The 18662-nt window shown below is 40.8% G+C and overlaps 4 protein-coding genes and 2 long non-coding RNA genes across 7 annotated transcripts; 3 read left to right on the top strand and 3 right to left on the bottom strand.

Moving 5' to 3' along the window:
* The first annotated feature begins 3949 nt into the window (after positions 1 to 3949).
* Positions 3950 to 6029, top strand: LOC6046061. Its single transcript, XM_038261120.1, has 5 exons — positions 3950 to 4179; positions 4237 to 5065; positions 5124 to 5582; positions 5638 to 5823; positions 5889 to 6029. Exons 1-5 carry the CDS (start codon positions 4079 to 4081, stop codon positions 5973 to 5975), a joined length of 1662 nt encoding a protein of 553 aa, XP_038117048.1. The 5' UTR covers positions 3950 to 4078; the 3' UTR covers positions 5976 to 6029.
* Positions 5973 to 7566, bottom strand: LOC6046062 (solute carrier family 25 member 40). The gene is made up of 2 exons (XM_001863282.2): positions 7218 to 7566; positions 5973 to 7149 (listed from the first exon to the last, which is right to left on the bottom strand). Exons 1-2 carry the CDS (start codon positions 7339 to 7341, stop codon positions 6116 to 6118), a joined length of 1158 nt encoding a protein of 385 aa, XP_001863317.2. The 5' UTR covers positions 7342 to 7566; the 3' UTR covers positions 5973 to 6115.
* A 92-nt stretch (positions 7567 to 7658) lies between these two features.
* Positions 7659 to 9392, top strand: LOC6046063 (transmembrane protein 256 homolog). Its single transcript, XM_001863283.2, has 3 exons — positions 7659 to 7883; positions 8752 to 9051; positions 9108 to 9392. Exons 1-3 carry the CDS (start codon positions 7800 to 7802, stop codon positions 9249 to 9251), a joined length of 528 nt encoding a protein of 175 aa, XP_001863318.1. The 5' UTR covers positions 7659 to 7799; the 3' UTR covers positions 9252 to 9392.
* LOC6046064 (geranylgeranyl transferase type-2 subunit beta) lies at positions 9270 to 14757 on the bottom strand. The gene is made up of 3 exons (XM_001863284.2): positions 14596 to 14757; positions 14052 to 14519; positions 9270 to 9974 (listed from the first exon to the last, which is right to left on the bottom strand). The coding sequence occupies exons 1-3, from the start codon at positions 14596 to 14598 to the stop codon at positions 9444 to 9446; spliced, it is 1002 nt and encodes a 333-aa protein (XP_001863319.1). The 5' UTR covers positions 14599 to 14757; the 3' UTR covers positions 9270 to 9443.
* Positions 14758 to 15768: 1011 nt separating this feature from the next.
* Positions 15769 to 16295, top strand: LOC119770676. Its single transcript, XR_005278946.1, has 2 exons — positions 15769 to 15939; positions 15994 to 16295. It is a non-coding gene; the product is annotated as an uncharacterized LOC119770676 (long non-coding RNA).
* Positions 16296 to 16520: 225 nt separating this feature from the next.
* Positions 16521 to 17363, bottom strand: LOC119770675. 2 transcript variants are annotated; one of them, XR_005278945.1, is made up of 3 exons: positions 17349 to 17363; positions 17045 to 17268; positions 16521 to 16977 (listed from the first exon to the last, which is right to left on the bottom strand). It is a non-coding gene; the product is annotated as an uncharacterized LOC119770675 (long non-coding RNA). The 2 variants fall into 2 exon arrangements; XR_005278944.1 differs by lacking the exon at positions 17349 to 17363 and having other exon boundaries at positions 17045 to 17293.
* Positions 17364 to 18662: the final 1299 nt, after the last annotated feature.

Genomic DNA, 18662 nt, shown 5'->3' with positions numbered 1-18662 from the left:
AATTACTGTCTTCGTAGTTATTTACAACTAAGTTTGACTATTTTTACAATCCGATTCTTGCAGGATTGGGTCCGTAAGATTGACAATTTTCGAATAAGAAGACAACAACTTCCTTGGTTGCTGTGCACCTTTAAATATGAAAAAAATGAAAGTCGTTTTTTCAAATTATTTTTATTAAATGTGTATTATTTTCATTTGTTTCCCTTGTCCTCTTTTTTGAAATTTATGATTTTTTTTTGGATTTGTAAATTTTATAATACAAGAGGTTTTTTTTTAAATTTTTGATTTTTGAATTGAAATTTTTGAACTTTTGCAATTTTTAATGTTTAAAATATTATTTGATTTTTTTTATTGAACAGCTCAGCATTTTTAATATTGTTTCTTTTTTTTTACAAAATGGGACCCGTGGTGTAGGGGTAAGCGTGGTTGCCTCTCACTCAGACGGCTTGAGTTTGATGGCAAATAGGGGATGGCGTCGCTATTTTTAGACCACGTTTTCCACTTTTTCTCCATCGAAACCGACTACTTTATCGACTTCATTTTGCTGGGCGAGATAGGATGTCGTCTATTTTTAGACGATGACTCAGATCTTTTGCACTCTTGCACTTAAAAAAACAGAAGGCAGCACGATGTAACGCCACGTCCCTATTTTGAGACGAGATTTGTCTGATAACGCCTTCCGTCGGATGAGGAAGTAAATGTTGGCCCCGGTCTAACCTAAAGCGGTATACGCACTTCGGAAGGAACCGGTCAAGAAAAAAATCAAATAGGCAGCAGCGGCAGCGCAAGCAAGTCAGAGAGGGTGAAGAAAAGCCCCAAGAAATCGCTCCCTCTCCTTTGTTCTGCTGTTCGTAGAGCGTTTTTTTTTGACCCCTTTCCTTCCGATCTGCATACTAGCCTTAAAGGGTTAGGTCGATAGCTTAGTCCATGTGTAGGAGTCGTCTCCCTGGGTCCTGCCTCGGTGGAGGTCGTCAGTTCGAATCCCGGGGTGGATGGAAGCTTAGGTTTAAAGGAGGTTTGCAATTGCCTCAACAATCAAGTCTTTGGACACCTAGTCTCGCAATCGAGAACGCCAAGGCAATACTGTAGAGCGAATAATTTAGATTTAGATATTTAAAAAAAAAAATAAAATATAAAATAAACACAAAAACACTAGTTCAATTGAAAAAATAAACAATTCATAAATTACAATAACGAATATAGCAATTTACAACAATTTTAAAATTTAAAAATCAAAAAAAAATAAAAAAAAACTAAAATTTAAAGATTTCTTTTTAAATCAATTTAAGAAAATTATAAAAGTGTCACAATTCTTAATTTTTATCAATTTCCAATGTGTGTTGCTCTAATTTCAATTTTACATATTGTTAATTTTGTTTTTGTTCGATTTTTCAATTATACAAATCTTGAAAATATTTATATTAAAAAAAATATTTTAGATTTGTATTTTTTTAGGTTTTAACATTTTAATTTTAAAATTTCAGTGTTAACTAACAGGATACCGTTTCAGCAAAATTACAATCACAATTTGAATTTTTTAAAGTTTTTTTTGCCTTCCTCACCTTACTGAGGAAAGGCTATAAAATCACTCGAAAAATGAACTTCTTAACTCGACCTCGTAGACCCACCTTCACGTATACCTATCGGCTCAGAATCATGTTCTGAGCAAATGTCTGTGTGGATGTGTGTAGGTGGGTGGACAAAAAAATTGTCACTCGATTATCTCCGGACTGGATGAACGGATTTTGACCATATTAGTCTCATTCGATCCGTCTTGGGGTCCCATAGGTCTCTATTTAAAATCAGCAAGTTTAGTTAAGTACTTCAAAAGTTATGCTAAAAAAACGATTTTGGCGTATGTCCGGAAGAATATAAAAGGGTGGTTTTTGCCAGAAAACCTATCATGTTATACATTTTCAGAAAGGTATTAAAAAGTCCTTTCAAATGAGCCCAAAACATTAAAGATCTGACTACCCTATCAAAAGTTATTAGCACATAAGTGTTATTTATACACTTTTTGGAGGCCGGATCTCAGATATTTCAGTAAAAATGATGTCCGGGTCCATCATGCGACCCATCTTTAGTTAGATAATTGAAAGACCTTTCAAATGAGCCTAAAACATCAAGGATCTGACAATCCTATCAAAAGTTATTAGCACTTAAGTGTTATTTATACACTTTTTAGAGGCCGGATCTTAGATATTGTGATAAAAATATTGTCTGAATCTTCCATGTGAACTTTCGTTGGATAGATTTTTTTCATCAGACCTTGCCGATGAGCCAGAAAAATTGAAGGTCTGCGAACCCTATCAAAAGAAATCAGTAATAAAATTGATTTGTTAAACATGTTAAGGGAATGTTGCTATTTTTACTGAATGTATTGACTTTATGAATGTGAGGAAGGCACCAACCACCTAAAGGTGGATTAAGTATCGGTTTTTTTAATGAAGCAGCTGTGGTATTTTAATATTGTTTCTTTGAACACAACATTATTCAAACGTTCGTAATTGGGTCCTAAAATGAAGCTTAGATTGCTGATATTATTGTTTACCGCGATAAGGCTAGTATGCAGATCGGAAGGAAAGGGGTCAAGAAACAGCTTCACGAACAGCAGAACAAAGGAGAGGGTGCGATTTCTTGGGGCTTTTCTTCACCCTCTCTGACTTGCTTGCGCTGCCGCTGCTGCCCATTTGATTTTTTTTCTTGACCGGTTCCTTCCGAAGTGCATACCTTACAATAAACCTTATTTTTCTGAGTACAACGACCCTTTGTACGATTCCAAAGAGTTTAAAATGGATTTTTAAATCAATTTGGAAAAATTAACCTCGCGGTCCTTCTTGACAGAAAAGTTCCTACTTGACAGATCGTTCCGAGGGGAACATAGTTGATCCATCGAAAAAATGTTGTCTTGTCAATATTTTTTGACATAGGGCTTTGGTACCCAATTCGACGGTAACATTTCAAAAGGCATCATGTAAATTTTGACACTTTCTGGGTTATTGCATATTCTGAAAGTACTCCTAATAAGCTACCTCTCCACCAAAAATGAGCAAAAGTTACTTCAGTAAAGTCTGTTTAATCATGATTTTAAATAAAGTAACATAAACAAAATCTCTGCCATCAGCAGTCCCTGTTTATATAGCCCTGTCAACCTGTCTAACAAAAGACTACATGAACGTCGTGACGAAAAAAAAAGCAACATGAACAAAGCGCCATGTACATTCGGCGAAGAAAAACGAATCATAACAAAGCGCCCCCCTCAATGACAGCAGGGTGATATAGACGTTGGTGATTTCAAAAGAAATTATGTTTGTTTGTCTCAAATAAAATTACGGAACTGATGTTTTATTGAATTTGGATGATCAAGTATCAATAAAAGTAACGTTTTTCATCGTTTGTTATCATTAGAACATCTCATTTTGCTTTTATATTAAAATGGGAATTAAAAATGGATGCTCAGCATTCAAATGCGTTTTTCTCAAAACGCATGGTTTGTACATGATGCTTTTTGAAATGTTGGCGTCGAATTATCATTTGTTTTTTTTTTTTTTTCATCAAAATATACACTAAAACCCCCGATTACGCTCAGGCGTTACGCTTTGTATTTCGTCGATTTCTCTGAAACGACGCAACATTTTTGCAATCTTTTTAAAGCAATTTATACGTCTTGTGCAGATCTACAAATTGATTTCAAAAGATTGTAGAAACATTACACTGTTTTCGAGAAATCAACCTAACAAAAAGCGTAACGCCTGAGCGTAATCGGGGGTTTTAGTGTATTGCAAACAAGCAATGCGCGAACCAACATCTAAAATGTTTTAAAATCGCCTGCGAGTAGGCAATCTCACAAATCAAATGTCACAGTAGATTATTAGCATCCAACGAAGCTTTCTTGTAGCCTAGACAGGATTCTCGTGCATCGCACTGTCTCAGTGAAAAGGCCTTTTTGTGACGGTTGTCATTGACAAATGGAAATTCGTTGTTTACTTGACCAAACGCAGTTATCACGAACAGATTTCTAAAAGTGTACCGAAATCGCGATTTTGAATTTGATTGGAATAAGTGGATAGTCGACAAGATGGCACAGAGACCTCCACACAATTTCACCGTTCTTCTACTGCGGAAGAAGGTACACACGAAAAGGGTGCCGATAGCAAAAAGTATTGAGGAGTTTTGCCGGTAAGAACATATCGTGTTGCAAATTTAAAATAAAGCCCTTCCTTAATTTGTCTACAGCAATAATCCGGACAAAACGCCGCTGATTCTCGTCGATCTGATGCACATTGATCAGATCCAATTTGGAGATCGCAATGAAACCCGCTACCGGAACGTATGCGGGCCCAATTTGGGCCAGATGGAGTCTTTCGAATCCGTGTTCCGATTCCTACAAACCCGGCAGTGCCGGTTGGTGTTTTTCGTGGACGGTCCCGACAACCGCGACCTGCACGCGGAACAGTTTAGCGAGTATTGGACCTGCCGTAAGGATGAGCGTTACGGGCGGGACATGGCGCTGGTTGAAGCCCTGTCGGAACGGGATGGAGATTATAGAGAGGGTTTGAAAGGCTTTCGACACATTCCAACGGACCGGATCCTGTTCGATTCGATTGTTTCGACGGCCAAGCAGTATGGGGATGTTGTTCACGCTTTGGAGAATTCGCGTTTGATGGAAATGGCGCGATACGTCGTTGACCATCCGGAAACGCTGGCCGTGCTGGGCAAATCCAGTTCGGTTCTGTTGACGGCAGACTCTCGTGAGCTTAAACTGTGGTACCTGCCGGAGTTAAATGCCGAAACAATGATGGTGACCGAGCTGGACTCGGGTAAAGTCTGGGACGAGATGGGCCTGCAGTCCAAGGAGAAGCGTCTGCTCATGGTGGCCTTGCTTCCGGGGTCCTACGTTGGCAGCTATGCAGCGAGCGAAGATGTTCGTAAAACACATGCAGTTGTCAAGAAACTTCCGGAAGTCGTTCGAGAGGAGCAGTACAAAGATGTCGTCAGAAAGCTGTTTGCGCGAACTGGTACTACGTGGGAAAAGCTGAAGCTGGCCTGTGAATTGTACGATGTGGTGAGCGAATCCTGTTCTAGCAATTTGGCTTAAATTTAACCCCTGAAATTCATTTCAGAACCAAATCACACCTTCGGAACAAACGGACGAACGCCTAACGAGCTTCGCGTACGACATCACCCACAACCGGACGTCGATCATCACGGTCATGCTGAACGATTACCGTTACTGGACGGAGCGCAGCGTGGACTTTTACCAGCTATTTACCCGTTTCTACCGTCGACTGGCCGGAGTTGTGCTGAAGCGAAGCGGTGCTCCCACCGAAGAAGCGGTGCAGCGACGAATTTTCATCAAACGATCGCACGAGGACGGGTTTGAGCACGTGCTGATCGACGTTGAGTTTCCCGACTTTGATTTTGAAGGCGGTGGCGAAGGCGATTCTGTCACGGAGACAAACTTTGCCTGCTTGAAGTTTATTCTGGATTTCGAGGACATGACGGCGATTAGAGCGTTTGCCGAAGCGGACATCAACCGCTGGAAGTTGCTGGACTACGTGACCGTTCAGTTCATGATCAAGGTTAGGAAATCGCGCGATGTCGTTTTGTTCGTTGAACAACTTTCCCCTATTTCAGGAGCAAATGATCTCCGAGACATTGGCCGCCACGATCATGACAGCGGTGGAGACCTCTTCCGGCGAGACGCCGGCACTTGCCACCAAGCTTAACCTGGACGCGTTCCACGCCACCTTCATGTACGTCCGCTGGCGATACTACGCCCGCGAGGCGCTCGTCAACGCTGGCTTTCCGGATGCGTACGTTGTGAGTTTGGCTCTTCGCAACGACAAATTTGCAATGGGGTTAAAGATTTTCGAACTCTTTTTCAGGACGACATGTGCCGCCTGGACGGATCGCGGCTGCAACTGTTGGTCCAGCAAGGCGGTTCGGATGCAGGGCAGAACGCGCCAGCGTAACGTTCTACAATCTACGAGGTTTATTTTCATCCAATAAAATCAAATCGAATTTGACGCGGACGTGTGCCTTTTCTAGTTGGACTAGAACATCACTGGAAAACAACTAAAGATAAGATAAAAAGCAGATTCTCGCTCCCTGGTCAGTAGTTGACGTGTTTTTGGGTCTGTGCGGAGGTCGGCGGCGGCGGCGACGTTGGGCCAACCTTCCCAAGTTCCTTTTCCCGCTTGTCCAGGTAGCGGTTCACGTTGTAGTTGTAGAAAAAGTTCTTGCCGTACTCGAACGACGCGATCATGATGGCGCAGGCGGGCGCGACCTTGGCCAGCCGAGGCGTGAGTCCCGCAAACAGTCCCTTGATGCCGCGGCGCACGTAGATGTTGCGCATGGTCTCGAACGTGCCGGCACTCTTGGTGGGTGGCGCCTTCCGGTCGCCGTTCTCCGCGTACATGAACTTTTCCCCGAACTCAATCTGCTGGTGCGTTTTGACGACGTCGAACGGAACCGTTACGAACGCGGCCACGCTCCCGCTGATGGCGCCGGCCGCAAAGCTGAACCCGAACGTCGGTTGCGTCACGTTGCTGCGCTTCTTGAGCGTCTCGTACGTGGTCCAGTAGATGGCACTGAACGGGACGTCGCGCAGGATCGTCGGGAAGAAGCCATTCCACAGCCCGAGCAGGCCCTGCATCTTGAGCATGCTCTTGAAGCCTCGCCCGACCTCGGTGTAGCTCAGCTTCTCCGACTGCATTTTGGTGCGGATCAGCTCCAGCGGATTCACGATCGTGACGGCCATCACGCGGGCCGATCCGCCGGCCACCAGCGGAATCCAGAGCGGAAGTTCCTGCTGTTGACTGTTTCCGTTGGTTCGCTTCTGGTAAAACTCCTTCAACCGCAGCCGGAACTGCTCGTACGCCACAAAGTAGATGACCGTGGTGGGCAGGGCCAGCACCAGCGTCGGTCCCAGGCCGGACCACAGCGACCGGACGCCCTCGTAGTGGCTGATCTTCATGAACGCGTCGATGGTGCCGTTAAAGTGCAGCTTGGGCTTGGCGAAGGCTCCGTTGGGACCGCACGGACACAGGTGATCCATCAGACCGTTGCAGTACAGGTAGCATTTGTTCGAGAGCATCAGCTTTTGCTGCGTCTGGAGGCGCGTCTTCACCACATCCAGCGGGGTCACTGAAAGACGAAAACAGATTTCACAACCCGATCTCATCCAGCTGATCGCAGCAACCCTTTTAACTTACTGAACAACGACGTGACCAGCGCTCCGCTGCACGACGACAGAATCTGCTGGTACGGCCGGATCCGGAACCGGCTGTCGTCCATGTCCAGTCCGGGAGCCACCGGAACGGCGCGAGCCTCGGCCATCGCTTCAAAAAACTATAGACAACCCGGATGCAAAACGTTCTACTCGCGAGGTCACCACACACTTGTTGTCAAAAGTCGCCAGTCATTGCGTTGTAAATATGCAGACTGCTGGAACCGTTCCGATATCGGATTCCTCGCGCACAGGTGATAACTGCGGCCTGGCAACTGGGACTGATAGTGCGCGGTGAAAGCAGGTGCACCGAAAGGTCGGAGCAAAACAGAAAAAAGGGTGATAATCGATTGCACCAAACGAAGTGACGCTTGTGATGCTTAAGGTTTGACGTTTGGCCTACTTCGTGAAAACAGATCAACTACCACCCACCAACTGTCAGGGGAAAGTTGTGTTTTGTTTACGCTGGAGAGAAAAGTTTGCAAATTTCTCGGAAAATCGCGAAATAAGTCACACAAAAATAAGATCAACAAATTAAATTGCATTTAAAGCGCTTTTTACGCACGAAATGGGTGTGCATGACGCGATGAACTACGTTCTCTTCAATAATCCCATTGCCAACAGCGTGTGGGGATTCGTGTCGTCCGGCAATGTAAGTTTATTGTACGGTCAAATTGTTATACTACGAAGAGGGAAGTTAGGGATGCCATCAAGAAGCTGAAGAACAACAAAGCAACCGGGAAGGATGGTATCGGAGCGGAACTCATCGAGAGGGGACGGGCCAAGTTGGCAGCAACCTGCCCGCACCGGTTGATAGTCAACATCTGAACAGCTACCGGCGGAGTTGAAAGAGGGAGTCCGATCTACAAGAAGGGGGACATCACTATTTTCAACGCGGCCTACAAATTGCTGTCTCAGACCTTCTACTGTCGTCTGTCGAAGATGATCTTCTCGAGTACCTACGACTCGATCGATCGCGAAGAGCTATGGAAGGTCTTGTACGAGAAAGGCTTTCCCTGGTAGCTGATCAGAATGGTGGAATCAACGATGGACGGGGCACCGTGCGAAGTCCGATCCGATCGAATTGCGCAAAGGACTGCAACAACATTGGACTTGAAGGTGTCATGAGACGGGCGGGCTTCAACATGCGGTTATCAAGCCAGTTTATCTGCTTCTTCGCTGAAGTACACTGAACTGAAGCGGGAAGCGGAGAAGGTTGGATTGAGGGTGAATGTGGCAAAGCCGAGGTATCTGCTAGCAGGAGGAACCGAGTCTCTTAAGGGCTCGCATAGGACCAAGGGTGGCGGAGACGAGTTCGAGGTCGTAGAGGCGTTTGTGTATTTTGGATCGTTGGTAAAGGACAACTACTGCAGCAGAGATACTCAGAAGCGCATCATCGCCGATATTCGTACCTACTATGGACTCTACCAGTTGTGTTGTGCTGCTGAGCGATTCCTCAGTCATCGTAATTACTACACTTTGTTGTTCGGTATTAAGTATTCTTTCCTCACCTCACCCAGGGTCTCAAATCCAAAAACGCCGCCATCGCCCAGCAAGCGGCCGCCGCTAGCACGCAAGCGGTGGCCGCCGTCACCCCACCCCTGTGGAAGCTACTCGGTTCCAGCCGACACATCCTCCGGCTGGCGGGCCTCAGTGGTGCAGCGGCCGTAATGCTCGGTGCGTACGGTGCCCACCATCACTTCAACATCGTGGACGAGAAGGAGCGCGATCCGAAGAGCATCTTCGAGATGACCAACCGGTACCACTTTCTGCACTCGTTGGCCCTGCTCGCGGCGCCCCTAGCTCGGAAGCCGTACTTGGTAACCTGTTTGATTTCTTTTCTTAGCTGCTGTTTCCTAATCAAATGACTTTGCAGACAACCATTTTAATGACTTCGGGAATGGCCCTGTTTTGCGGCACCTGTTACTACATTTCCTTCACCAACGATCGTCGCGTCAGCAAGTTTACCCCGGTTGGTGGATTCCTGCTGATCTTCGGATGGCTTTCTTTTGTGCTCTAAGCAGATCGCATCGCATCATGTTGTGCAGAGAAGCTTGTTTTATTACTTGATAACAGAAGGAAACATAATATTAAAAAAAACACAGTAAATGGAATAGTAGCATCGATCAACAATAAAAAGATCTCTGTGTCGTGAAAACATCATCTTGAGTGTGGTCTTTTTTGGTGCCGTTTTTCTCCATCCTCCGTGTACTTACAGGACGATCGTCTTCGGTTGGACCTTGCACCGGTCAATGACGTACTGCGGCATGCAAAAGGTCGGGTTCACCTTCCGGAGGCGATCGTCCCCGAGCAGCGACAGCGCCCCCAACCCGAACAGGGTGTGGAAAATGTCCGGCATGTTGCCGGTGCGGTCCGAAAATCCACCCGTTTCGCCGTCCTGGCAGGACAGGATGAAACGCTCCAGCTTTTCGGCGCTGATCCAGTGCAGGCGGCCCATGATGGTGAGCGAGGCCAGCACCCACCACGAGTAGCAAACGTCGGGCAGCTTCTCCGGCCGGCCGTTGAGGCCTCCGCTGGGCAGCTGCCGTTCGCAGAGCCACCAGGCTAGCTTCTCGCAATCGAGGCGGTGCAGTTGATCCGTGATGGACAGGAAACCGACGCAGCAGTAGATCAGGCCGGCGTGGCTTTCGGCGTTGGGTTTCGAGCCGAAGCCGCCGTCCGAGTTGCAGCACGACATCACAAAGTCGACCGCCTTGTCTAGGTTGATGACGGACATTTTGTTCTGCAAGGTGGACAACACGCACATTCTTATTTTTCAACGGTAAGTCGCAATTTGTCAATAGTAAATTGCGATTATTTTAAACCTCGATATGTGAATAATATAAAGCTTGTTTTCAAAAATTCAAACGCGCCAAAAATTAAAAATATCAGCAACTAAAAACTAAGTTCAATAATAAAAAATTAAAAAAAAAATCTAAAGTTCAAAATTTATGAAAAAAAAATCAGAATTTCAAATTCGGATAAAAAAAAAACATCTCAAACATTCAAAATAATTTATTTAAATCACTGAATTTCCAAATAACGTAATTCTATGTGTTTAAGATAGTTAAAAATGTAAAAAAAAATAATTTAAGATTTTTATTAAATTTCTTGATTTTTTTTATAATTTTGGAGACGCTTTTTAAAGTATGATGTGTGATTTTATATTAAATTTTATGAATTTCAGAACAAATAATTTGAAAAAAAAGTTTCTTCAGTTTTTAAAATAAAAAAATCGATTTTTTTTTATTTTCACATTTTTTAAAAACCTTTTTTTTATTCAAATTTAGAATTTTTTATATACCTTTTTCAAACACTTTTTATTTTTTTTTTATTTTTGAATTTATGAAATGTTTAATGCTATCACAAATTTCGATCGAATATCGGTAAAAAATAGAAAAAAATCAAATCAAATTATTCGCTCTACAGCATTGCCTTGGCGTTCTCGATTGCGAGATTCCTACTCGAAACTAAGTGTCCGAAGGCTTGATTGTTGAGGCAATTGCAAACCTCTTTTTACACTTTTAGTTTCCATCCACCCCGGGATTCGAACTGACGACCTTTGGATTGTGAGTCCAACTGCCTATCAGCGACTCCACCAGGACAGGACCCAGGGAGACGACTCCTACACCTGGACTGAGCTAATGACCTAACCTTTTTAGGTTAGTCCGGGGCCAACATTTACTTCCCGTCCGACGGAAGGCGTGATCAGACAAATCTCGTCTCAAAATTTGCCACCGGGACCTTCTGGGATCGAACCCAGGCCGACTGGGTGAGAGGCAATCAAAAAATAAGAGAACGACGGTCAAAATAAGAACAATTCTCTACGAAATCGGTAAATTGTCTTTTTTTTTTCTTTATTTAACTAAAACTTTTTGGGGGACTTCTCTATGATAACCAAAGAGCCCATTTTGTGTCATTGGTTCACCCGTCCAAATATATAAATTTAAACAAATCTATTTTCCAAAATCTGTTTTGTTATTGAATTGAGGGACTTGGAAGGACTTGAAATATTTTTTTTAAGGACCGGAAAATTTTACAAATGTCCCATAGTTATAGTTGCCAAGCTATCTTCTTCTAAAAAAAATACTGCCTTATTGAAAGATACTTGGAAAGCAAAAAAAAATTTTTTTTTTCCCGGCTGATACAAATTTTTACTTAACAGAATCTACAGGGGCCGAAGGATGAGTGGACTTTTGTGGACGTTAAATTCCTTCAACAAATACAGATTTTCGATTTTTTACGTACGTTTACGTGGTATGTAATACATACAAAATTTCCAAAAACTATAAATGTTTAGTTTAGTTTTTAATTTTCTCTTTTGAAAAAAAAAACTATTTTGAGATTATTTCAAGCGAAATTCCCATAAGTTTGCAGGGTATGGATTCGGTCCTATGTCTTTCAGATTTGCTGATCACCACTGTTTAAACAAAATATGATGCAGAATTATTGATGCCAACTTGATTGTTAATTTTCTGATGCCAATATGCCTACATTAAAGGTGCGACATGAATGAATTTGATTTTCTTTTATTATTTGATATTTTTTTAAGTATATGATATTTTATTTTAATATTTTATTATTTTTTAATAATAAATGATTTTTAAATATTTGTTATTATTCAAGTATTTGCTTTTATTCCATAATATTTTTATAAATATCAGTTTTTTTTTAAACTTTATATTCAGTGGACTCTCTCGTTGTCGATATTGAAGGGACCGTCGAGAGCGGGAGGTATCAAATTATAGAACGGAAAATCAAAGCATGCTTCTTGAAGGGACTGAAAAAAATCTTGACAGCAGGAGCAATATTGATATTGAGAAGATAGACAACCAGAGAGTTGACTGTATTTTTAGTTTTTTTTAAATATTCTGAAATATTCTTACAAAAACTGTTTTTAAAAATTATATTGTGTTTTTTAAACTCAATTTTCTAAGTTTATTTTTTTTGGTGTGTCAAATTTATGTTTCGCAAAATAATTTTTTTGAATGATTTTTTTTCGAACTAACTTGTTAAAATTTTAGTTTTTTTTAAATATTTTGATTTTGAAATTTTTTTTTCAAATTTTGAAAAGTTGAAAACACTATATAAACAAAATTTATTTCACATAAAAAATAAATAAATTGTTCGTAACCATTTTGGGATTAAAAACTACAGTTATTTTTAGTTAGAATTTTTTCATACTATTTAAAGCTTTTTTGATTTTATGCTAAGTATAAAGACAGGAAGGAACAAGATCAAGAAATGTTGCGCATTTTTTTCGTGACCCCCCCCCCCAAAGTTGACAGTTCGCTATGAGCGCGTTTGACGGTGTGCGCGCTTGAGGTTCTTCAGGGAAAAAATAAAAAAAAATCAAATAGTTGAAATTAAATGAGATTAAAAACGTTTATACAAAAAAATTAAAAATTTAATTGAAAGTTTTTCTTAAATTCTTGATTTTTTTTAATTTTCAAATTCTTAAATTCTTAAATTCTTAAATTCTTAAATTCTTAAATTCTTAAATTCTAAAATTCTAAAATTCTTAAATTCTTAAATTCTTAAATTCTTAAATTCTTAAATTCTTAAATTCTTAAATTCTTAAATTCTTAAATTCTTAAATTCTTAAATTCTTAAATTCTTAAATTCTTAAATTCTTAAATTCTTAAATTCTTAAATTCTAAAATTCTTAAATTCTTAAATTTTTAAACTTTATGTTTTTAAATTTTTAAACTTATGTTATCAAATTTTAAGGTTTTTTTTTTAATTTTAAATGTTTAAATTTGTGAATAAGCAAATTTTTAAATCTTTAGATTTTTTTACAATTATGTAATTTTTTTATTTCTTAAATCCTATTTTTTCAAATTCTGAATTCTTAACTTTAAATTCTGGATTTTTTTTTAATTTAGGAAAAATAGAGTTTTGAATGGTTTTCGTAAATTTGAATTTTCAAATTTTAAAATTTCAGATTTTTATAAATTTTGACTTGTAATTGCTGAAATTTTTCAGGTTTCGAATTTCAAAATTTTTGAGCTATCGAATTCATAAATACTTTAACATTAGGATTATTTTTCAATTCTCGAATTTTTACTGTGAATACAAAGAGACAAGTTGTTCCTTTTAATTCCGCTACAACTCGTCTCTTTGTATTCACAGTAATGCATTCTGCTAAAACGCTCAACCAAACCACAATCGAGTTTTTATTTTTGAATTGTTTGTATTGTTGAATTTAAAAATTTCAGATTATTATAGAATTTTCATTAATATAGATATTTGCATGAGTTTAGTCAAGTTTATTTTACTCTGTCTCTGTAATCCAGAAGTTGCTGGTTGGTAGCAATAAATAGTTGGCGACGCGATAACCGACAGCTATAAAGACAACTTCTTTTAATTTCAAAATATAGAGTATTGCATTCCTTCCGATCTGCGTATCAGCCTTTAACATTTTTATCCAGGTTTTTAAGCGCGAAGATGGCGTTTGAATGGTGAATGTCCGAAATGTCAAAATCACGCAGTGGTAGCAATATTCCGAAAAAAGTGTGCCATGGCATGACAGCCACATTTGTTTTCTAATGTTGGTGCTACTACGCGATTTTGACATTTCGGATGATCGCCATTCGAACGCCATCTTCGCTTAAAAACCTGGATAAGGCGACGACAAATTGCATTACAAAAAAAAACTTAAATTTAGATTAACGATAGTAATCGACTATATTGAAAAACGATCGCTTGTTACAATTCAAACAAATACTGCCATTCCAGAGAAGAATGTCTCAAACCAACCCTTGATTTCTTAGCAGAGTGCGGACATTTTTCTCTGAACCGGCTATAGCAAAATACTCACAATCAAGCTCAGGATCGCGACCGCGCAGAACGAGAAGCGCGTGTCCACCTCGCCCCACTTGTCCCCGAAGAAGCTGCCGTCGAGCTGCTGCAGCGAGCCCACGTACCGCGCGATCGCCTCCGTATCGACCTCGTCCAGCGCGTCGTAAATGCACAGAATCTGCACCGCACTCAGCGTGTACAGAATGTGCGGATCGTGGCCCTCGCAGGCCGCCACTCCGCCGCTCACCGGGCAGTGGCACTTGCGGATAAAGTCCACGATGTCGTCCCGGTTGAGGCGACCGAGCTGGCCCATCAGGTCCAGCCCTGTGACGCCCCAGTAGATGCCGGACATCCGCAGAAACTCCGTCATGCAGTACTCGTAGTCGTTCTTGTCGTTGCCGTGGTTGGCGATGTACTCGACGTGCTTGTCGAAGAGTAGCTCGCGCGGTTCCGAGTCGCCGATGGACACGTCGTTCGTGACAAAGGCCTGGAACGGGGATTGGGGGGAGAAAGAAATTGGACCGTTGTGAAGCGTGCGATGATGGTTAAGTTGGTGGACTTACCATAATGTTAGTCAATAACAGTTGCACAAATCGAACAAGAGTTCTTTTCTCGAGTTTTTGAATCACGATTCAATGTTAATCATCGAAAATTTTATTAAAATGACCGTCATAACAAAGACTAATGTCAAACTCATCAAAACAAGGCGCACGACAATCGCAAAGGGCCCATCGCGAGTTTGCGATCAGCAGAGAAGCGAGCCAGACGTGCGTCCCTCACATGTACACACCAAAAAAGTGCAAAAAATGCCTCACGGCAAGAAAAAGAGGCGGTCCCCGCATAATCAAAAACCATCGGGGGAATAGTCCAAACTATATTACTACTAAAAGAGATATAGTTACCACATACTTAACCATTATCATATAGTTACGGCACTATACAAAACCATAACGAAACTGATCGTCAAATGATGACGTTTTTATTGAAGTAAATCTAATGATTCTAACTATTTTTGAACTATTTGGGGTACAATAACCTTACACTAAACAGTTCGGATTGTTTAGACAACGTGACTCAACGAAAAAATGTACAAGTCCAAATAGTTCAAACAATTTATCAACTTTATTGAGAACAATATAGCAAAATTCCACAGATTTTAGATTTTTATAGTCAGAACCTGTAAGAACTAAAAACCTACTATAAATGCTATAGTAGAACACAATTGATGGCGGCCACATTTTTTTCGATAAGTTTGTATAATCCAAATAATTTGTCAACTTACATGAAGTAAAATTACTATACACCATACTATTTTGAATTAAAAATTTCTATAAGTCCAAATAGTTCAAACAATATTTCAACAGTATGGAGTACAATTCAAGCAAAACATTGTAAAACGTCCTATCTCATTTTTCAAAACATTGAGAAAAACAAGGATGAAATCTGCGGTTAGTTTTTCAATTCCTATTTCGAACATATTTGCTAAACTGTGGATATTATTATTATAAAACTCGTGAAACTAGTATTGTTATGCTTCCTCGTATTGAATATAACGAATACATTTAATTATTGCTGGAAAATTAATGATAAAACTACATAGGTCTCAAAAAAAAGTTGGCAACATGTGGGAACGGTTAAGCCCTTTGCAATTTAGCGCCTTTGTAAACATTGCCGTGTTTCATTTTCCATGTGGGCCTTATGCCAAACGGCCAAACACGACGGCAGGCTTTGTTTTTGTTATTGTTTTGTTTTTTGGCCTCGCAGGCCAAACCAAAACGAATCGAGCTTTCGCGTTGGGCCTTTTTCTTAAAAAAGTATTTTTGCTCGTTTTTTGTTAAGTTAACTGTTAATATCCCGGTTTTTCGCATTATTTGTATTTTTGATCGAGTTTTCCTTCATTCCAAAAGGTAGGTTCAAAGTTTTAGTGATTCGAAGTACATAAAACAGTTCTAATTTTACAGAAAAGTGCGTGATACTTTGAAGCCAAAAAAATGTCCACAAACTCGGATGATTATGGGCGGTAGGAGCTTCAGATATTCCCTGGACATAGCATGAGGACAACCCGGCCAGAATGACTTCTTCGAGGAAACACATTAAGTCATCTGTGGACGGAATATTGTCGTACGATCTCGATGGCGACGATTGGTGCAATCCAATATCTGAGACGTAGGTACCAAGCCGCCAAATCGGATGGCCATCTCCGTCGAACCTATGTTGCCTAAGGGTCGATGGCACCGACGACTTGACCGAGACCCAGGGAAAATGGAAAAGGTTACTATTCTTCCGGTGCGGAACTATTTATCCAATGAGTGTTTTCGTCGGAACGAGATAGCGACACGGGATAGCAAATTAGAGAAATGTATCACCCCTAATAACAAAAAAATGATTTGTCTAATAATAAACATTTGAAAACTTTTGACGATGTGTTTCGTTTTCGTATGTTTAAAAAAAAACTAGAAAATTAATAGAATGATAATGAGGCATTGTCTTGAGGGAGTACGAATCAGCCAGAGTTAACGGGGAATTTTTATTTTGAATACATTTTTGATAGTGGAAGAGATAGTTCGTCGATTGGAGACGTCGCGGATGGCATTGGAACGGAAATGGTTTGTCAGTCGTCCGGATCGTCGTCGAGATGGCGGTGAGCAGTTGCCGGCGCTGACTTGTACTGGCCGCCGCTGCTTCCGGGAGCAGATTCTCTCTCCTTCCGAGGTGCCTTTATTGTTCACCACCAACAGCTTCCTCCTTCTCGTAGGCGAAGCTGGCGTCCGAGGCTAGCATGTTGTTATTATAAACACTGACGCATCTACCGTTCCACGCCGATCGATGCTCCGTGTCGGCGCTCATGTCGTGGGCACTCGTTTGGTCACTTCCACAAAATTTTCACGTGAAATAGTTGAAGAAGCGGGAACAGCCAGGATTGTGTTGCTGATGAGGTTTGAGATCTGAAAGAAGGATCCAAAAATAAATATAAACGTAATAGAATCTGCACTTTTAAAATTGTCCGCTCACCCGATATCTCAGCTTTCCGAAATGCTGGCGAATGACGTAGATGTGTTCCGTGGCCTCGCTACACCGTTCCGTCCCGACCGCTGGCTGTTTCGCACCAATTTGAAACAAAGGGCCACACTTTGTTTCGGTGTTTGTTTTGGAAGACAACGTTTTTGTCCCTGGGTCTAACACGATTCCAAAACAAAACAACCCAGTTTCCACATTGGCCCTTAGAAGCAAAGGGTCTATGAGGATTTTGATAACAAACAAAATATCATTGGCTTTGGTCTTTTGTAAACTGGCTTATTTTTCACTTAAAACTCACTTTTTTATACTTTTCTCGATATGTAGCGATAGTTTAAGACTCCTAGACTTGTTTGCAGCGAAAATCCGGTCTGTTTACATTTTTGACTTTGGACCTTTTACATTGTTTTGCTTGAATTACAGTTTGTTATATAATCCAAATATATGTTAAACGATTGGTACAAAAATTTCAACTTTTATCAAGTAAATTGATCACAGTCGATTCCTCTGGATGATAGAGAACCTTCAACACTCCCACTTCTCCTCAGATTATCAGAAAACTCCCCAAAAGAAGAAAAATGTTACGAGGGCTCATGAAATTGACTTTCACTATTCCAGAAAAAGTAGGCATGCTGTTCTTACCATACACCAAAAATATGTGTACTACATGGTGGACTATTACTGTTCACTATAAAATGAGTCAATTGTTTGGACTACTTGGACTTATCGAAAAATACTTGCCCCCGAGCTTGCTCCCTTCTAACACAACATGTCACCAAAACCACTGAAAAACCACCAACAGATATAGATCAATCGGATAAGGCGGCAGCAGTTCGGCAGCAACGAAAATAACATCACATATAATGGCGGTAAACATTCACCAACTATCGATAGAACTTAAAAATCAAATTTGATTATATCCGAAGTAGTTATCACAACAATTGTAGGGTTCATTTTTGCGGTCTTTTTTAAAGTGTCGGCAAAGTAGTGTCGGTAAAGTAGTTTTTCAGAAACTATATAGGGAATAGTCAATTTTTGGGCAATGACTATTTGACGTAAAATCCAAGTTTATAAAAATATTTACATATGTATGAAAACCTCATATAGTTTTCTGCCTAACAACTAATTTCTCATATAGTAAAATCGACCAAAACTATTTTGGGAATGGAATTAATGGTTTGATATATCGTACATATATAGTTGGGTTACAATTTAATGAATAGTAGAGACCATTTGATAAATAGTTGACTAACTATTTGTCATAAAGTAGTTATATAGTTCATGATCCTCCCCAGCAGGATCGGCAGATTTGAAGAAGCTGAAGAACGCCGAAGCGCTACCAGCAAAGCCAGGCAGTTTGGGCAAGGACGCTCAAAATTCGTCTGGAAACCAGTTCGCTACCCTCCCTGTGGACGTGAGCGAGAAGGAAGAATTTGAACGACGGGAAAAGTTGCCACCCATTTTTGTGAAAACATCGTCATCGGATTCGGTGCGAAAGTGGCTGACCGGGTTTATCAAATCTGGTGCTTTACGAGCTTCCATTCGCTTGTGTGCTGATGGACTCAAAATTCTGCTACCTACCAGAAAGGATTACAACTACGTTCGGGACAGCCAG

The sequence above is a fragment of the Culex quinquefasciatus genome, chromosome 3 (assembly GCF_015732765.1).
Source record: "Culex quinquefasciatus strain JHB chromosome 3, VPISU_Cqui_1.0_pri_paternal, whole genome shotgun sequence".
In the NCBI taxonomy this organism is placed as follows: Eukaryota; Metazoa; Arthropoda; class Insecta; order Diptera; family Culicidae; genus Culex; species Culex quinquefasciatus.
This window is presented reverse-complemented; position numbering and strand designations above follow the sequence as displayed.